General features: G+C 36.0%; 1 protein-coding gene across 1 annotated transcript; it reads right to left on the reverse strand.

The window, feature by feature from the left end:
* Positions 1-1,253: 1,253 nt before the first annotated feature.
* Positions 1,254-3,964, reverse strand: LOC132169544 (receptor kinase-like protein Xa21). The gene is made up of 2 exons (XM_059580566.1): positions 1,954-3,964; positions 1,254-1,772 (listed from the first exon to the last, which is right to left on the reverse strand). The coding sequence occupies exons 1-2, from the start codon at positions 3,962-3,964 to the stop codon at positions 1,420-1,422; spliced, it is 2,364 nt and encodes a 787-aa protein (XP_059436549.1). The 3' UTR covers positions 1,254-1,419.
* Positions 3,965-5,267: the final 1,303 nt, after the last annotated feature.

Here is a 5,267-nt window from a genome sequence, read left to right on the forward strand (position 1 = left end):
TAAGCCTATAACCAATGCCCTCAAATTTATGTCTTCCCATAATTAAATTTTAGCAGTTCATAGTTACGGCAAAGGTATCTCTTCATGCGGCTTAGATTTGATTCTCACCAGGCCCCCCACACACCCCCCGTAGAGGCTAAAGGCTAAAGCTGTACAGAAACAAAATCTTGTCCAAGGTTGCACGTGGTCCTATAAGGTGGTCGGTATCACGTCCTTAATTTTGATTGGCAGTAGGAGCTGTGGAAAGTACATGAATTGGTTCCACTAGGTTTAAGTATCAGTGGCCATTATTTTGTATTTGTCGGGTTCAAATTGTATGAAGGTATTTGTATAATATTATATAGGTTAACCTTAACTTGGCCCCTCAATGGTTGAGACCCTGCTTGGACCCAGTCGAGACTCGCCAGGTCCAGTTAGGATATTTTTGTAATTTAAAGTGATTGAATATATAAAAAAATATTAAAAAAAAATTGTGATTTTCCATATGCGCCAAACACCGAAAAATATTTTTCCAAAAAAATCATTTTTCAAGAAAATATTTTCGGTGGAAAACGTTTTACATCGAAAAAAAGGAGCCTAAGCTATACATTATAAATCCAAAATCAACAGAAACACACTATATATATATAAGTTGTAGAAATATTTTTCTGTTCTATGAAATATGCTCTTCTAATTGCAACTTTCTATTCTATTCCCAACGGTGGCCATAACGTTTACTGTTGTTTGTCACAAGTCCTCATAAAGTACCAAAAACACTAGTCTAAAACACAAATTCTTATGATTTAATGCACATTTTCAATCAAGTAAATAATTTAATTATAATTTTGAATTAACATGTAACAAATATTTCAAGAAATCAATTCTACTTTGTCATACATAAAACAACAATTTTAAGCAATTAAAAGTTATAGAAGCTTAATTCTTTTTCTAGATAATCAGGGGATCGGAGTGGCCAGGTAAAACTTAATTAGTCCTTTCAATTCCCATTTGCTCAAATGAATGAATGCTGACTACCACAGGTTTAGTAGAAACTTCGTCTCTATTCTAATAGAAAATGATGATTTTAAAATATTATAATGTACATCTTTGAATTATTAATTATTCTTCCAGAACTTCCACAAGCAATATCTACATACAAGGATATATCTGTTAATACAATCCCACAGTTGTTCTCATTTATCTCCCTGAGAGCGAAGCTAATCATTTTGTTGCCTTCAACACTTTGAGACTAACTTAGAATACTCATTGGTGGCTAATTAAAGTCATGGACTATAACACTTACAAATGTTACTATTATTATCTACTATAACAAAGCAATGGCTATAAACAAATCTCTTTAGAGGAGTCTCGAGACTGCTATATTATTTCAAAAGAAGAAACATTACAAGAGCTAGAAACAAACCAGATGTTCTCATATAACTAGCTTCCTTCTGTATCTTTTACAAATTTCGATTTGATCTTCTTGAGTGTGATTAAAATATCTTTTGCATTAACCCTATGTTCAGGTAACTCTGCACAACAATGCAACGCCAACCCCATTATGGATGATATGCAATCTTCTATAGAAGCATTATCTCTTCCGGTTCTTAACAAATTGGCATCGACCACAGTACTTATAGAAAGGCATGATGATTCTTCTACCCAATGCTTCAAACTCATTTCTCCAGCAAACATGTTATCAGTAGGTTTCGTTCTTGTGAAAGTTTCCATCAACAAAATACCATAACTATACACATCGCCTCTTGTAGAAACAATTCCTTGTGACCCATACTCTATTTGCAACATAGCAATTAATCATGAGAATATAATTTTATATTGCACAATAGTCAATGAAAAAAAATTCAAGGATATAAAGTACTAAAGTCAATATTCTACCAAAAGGTTATAGTTATATGTGTATGCATGAATAGAATGACAGATATTCAAGTTCAAGTTGTAGGTTAAAAACATCACCTGGTGCCATATACCCAATTGTAGCAAGAGTCATGGTTCGCATCATAGAATCCCCATCACCTAATAGTTTGGCAATGCCAAAATCAGCAACATGTGCGACCATATCTTCATCTAACAAGATATTGTTGGGCTTCAAATCACAATGAACAATAGGTGTTGAATAACCATAATGAAGGTATTCCAGTGCTGATGCGACATCAATCATTATATTTAGCCTTTGTAATATACTTAAACAACGGTTTTGAGAATACAACCACTTCTCTAGGTTCTCATTAGGCATGTATTCCAATACAAAAGCTTTGAAGTCCATGTTACTACATGTGGTGATGATTTTGACAAGATTCCGATGACGAATATTGCGTAGTACCCCACATTCTATTTCAAAACTCTTGAATGCCTCCTCTACTTCCAAGTTAAAAACTTTTATTGCAACAATCATTCCATCTGAAAGTGTCCCTTTGTATACTGATCCAAAGCTCCCTTTACCAAGTAAGTTGTTTGCACTGAACCCTTTTGTTGCCTGTAAAAGTTCTTGTTGGGAAATTCTTCTCCATGTTACCAGTGGTAACGAGGTTATCTCGAGTGGAAGTCTTGAATTCCTTTTTCTGCATCCTATCCATAATGATACAATAGCAACTACAAGTACTGTTAACCCAATTGTTGGTAATACATACTTTAGTATAGACGATGTTGCGGTATTTTTTGGTCGAGAAGCACCTTCTTTACATGGGGGAATTTGCAGTCGAGGAGCACCACAAAGTCCATCATTTGATATAAATGATGCAGCAGAGAAGTGTACAAACGGTCCTCTCACAGGAACTTTTCCTTGTAGTCTATTGAAAGAGACATTTAGATATTTAAGGTATGAGAGTGCTTCCAAGGACTTGGGAATCTCTCCAGATAAATTGTTACTCGAAAGATCCAAGAATTCCAAGCTTACCAATTCACCAAATGATTTAGGAATTGAGCCTTCTAATCGATTGTGCGCCAATGAGAGCATAGCTATATCTTTGAGGCTAGCAATTGTTGTTGGGATATTGCCAGATAGTTGATTTCCTGATAACGCTAATTTTCTCAAGACCTTCAAATTTCCAATCTCAAATGAGAGAGGGCCACTTAAAGAATTTGATGAGAGGTGAACCTCCAAGATATATGTAAGGCTCCACAAGTTCAAGGGAATCATGGAAGTTAATTTGTTGGAAAATAAGTAAAGACCTCTTAGAAAAGTGAGATTATTTACACATGTAGGAATAGGTCCAGAAAGCTCATTATCACTTAAAAACAATGCAAACAAGCTCTGTAAATGACAAAGATCAGATGGGATGAGACCTTCTAGTCTATTACTAGAAAGATCGAGAGCTTGAACCTTGTGCAATCTTCCCACTGTAGTAGGAATAGGTCCAGAAAATTCATTGACCCTTAGGAGCAAAGTGATCAAGTTGCTTAAATTGCCTATATCTCTAGGTATGTTGCCCTTAATATTGCAATTAACAATGTGAAGTGTTTGAAGAGAAGTAGAAAGATTTCCAATGGAACTAGGAAGGATGTCATTCAGTGGATTATCTGACAATCCTAAGCTGCGTAGATATCTTAAATTTGACAAAGAAGAGAAAAAGTTGAACTCTGGAGTAGAGGATTCAATGGTCAAATTATTTCTTGCTAGGCTGAGATGTTGGAGGAGCCTTAAATCACCAAGTTCTTTAGGAATTAAACCCGAGAATGAGTTGAAGCTCAGATCTAGATTAATGATTTGTGAAGCATTGGAGATAGAGCCAGGTATTGTTCCTCTGAGTTTGTTTGCTGCAAGATAAAGAGTCTGAAGATTTGGAAGGAAGAGGCCTACATTTGATGGAAGATAGCCTGAGAGGTTATTCAAATTCATACCAATTACTCGCATGGTTGAGATATTAAAGATCTCAAATGGAATTGGACCAGTAAATTTATTTTCATTGATATCAAAGGTCTCAAGGTTTTGTAGATTGCCAAATTCACTTGATATTGCACCTGCCATCCACAATATGAACAACCATGCATTATTATTTGAAAGAAAAAATAATATGCTTTAAATGAATCGTAAATACAAATGAATTGGTGTCAAATAAGCCACTCCACCTCTATCCTTGTTTCAAAGGCCAGGAGATAACTATTTTATTAGTTGAGCTCCATGGATGTGATATTTTGTAAGTCTTGCATTTAAAACCGCAAAGAGCAAGAGAATAGGAAAAAAAGACAAAAGAAAAAAAAAATAATAAAATAGGTCAAAACACAAGTGTTTTAAGGCCACTCTTTGTCTTAAACTAATCAAATACAAGTTTGGTTAGTGTGTTCAATTGTCAAATTTTGTTTTCGTTGGCAAAGACAACATAACTTTTGCAAGTCTTCTTGCATCACGCAAAATGCATTTTGATTTGTTCAAGGAAAAAAGTATAATTTACCCCAAAGTTTCACTCGATTTGTAATTTGACTTTCAATATTTAAAAATTTGCAATGTACACCAACAAAATATAAAAAATTTGCAATATGGCCCATCCGTTAATAATTTTCGTTTTTTCTTACGAAAATGATTGAAAATACCTAATTGCCCTTATAATTTTTTTTTTTTTAAAAAAAAAAAATAGAAAAAACAAAACAAAACAAAACAAAAGCAAAACAAAACAAAACAAAAATTGGGGGTTGGACATAGCCAGCCCCTTTGCCCATTTGGGGGTGTCTAGCCACTCCCATTTGGTCGGATTGGGGGTGGTTTTGCCCACCACCAAATGGCCAAAGGGGGTGGCTTGGCCACCTTGAAACGGCAGGATTGGGGGTGGTGAGCCACGCCCATAGCCCATGGGGGGTGGTCGACCACCATCAAGGGGCCAAATGGGGGTGGCCGAAACCACGCCCAAAAGGCCCAAACAGCCAGATTGGGGGTAGCGAGCTGCCCCCACGGCCTATGGGGATTGGCCGACCACCTCAAGGGGCCAAATGCTGGATTGGGGGTCGCAAGCCACCCCCACGACGGCCCATGGGGGTTTGCCGACCACCTCCAAACTCGAGCCACCCCCAAATGGCCAATGGGGGTGGCCATAGCTAACCCCAATATATTATTTTATTTTCTGATTTTTCTTTATTTATTTGAGGGCATTTTTGGAATTTCTTAGACTACATGGGGGCAATTTTTTAAATTTTAGACCAAAAAATACACGTTCTAAAAATTTGATTAATGGAGTGGTTACATTGCAAATTTTTGATACTTTGTTAGGGTATATTGCAAATTTTTAAACATTGAAACTTAAATTGCAAATCGGGTGAAGTGTAATTTTCCCTTTGTT

Source organism: Corylus avellana, chromosome ca2, assembly GCF_901000735.1.
Source record: "Corylus avellana chromosome ca2, CavTom2PMs-1.0".
Taxonomy (NCBI): domain Eukaryota; kingdom Viridiplantae; phylum Streptophyta; class Magnoliopsida; order Fagales; family Betulaceae; genus Corylus; species Corylus avellana.

What these genes read in the sequence shown, in the direction of transcription:
- LOC132169544 (XM_059580566.1), bottom strand. Translation starts at nt 3,964, where the DNA reads ATGGCAGGTGCAATATCAAGTGAATTTGGCAATCTACAAAACCTTGAG. An exon ending in AATTGGGTATATGGCACCAG is followed by an intron (nt 1,773 to 1,953) that starts GTGATGTTTTTA and finishes TGTTGCAAATAG; the next exon opens with AGTATGGGTCACAAGGAATT.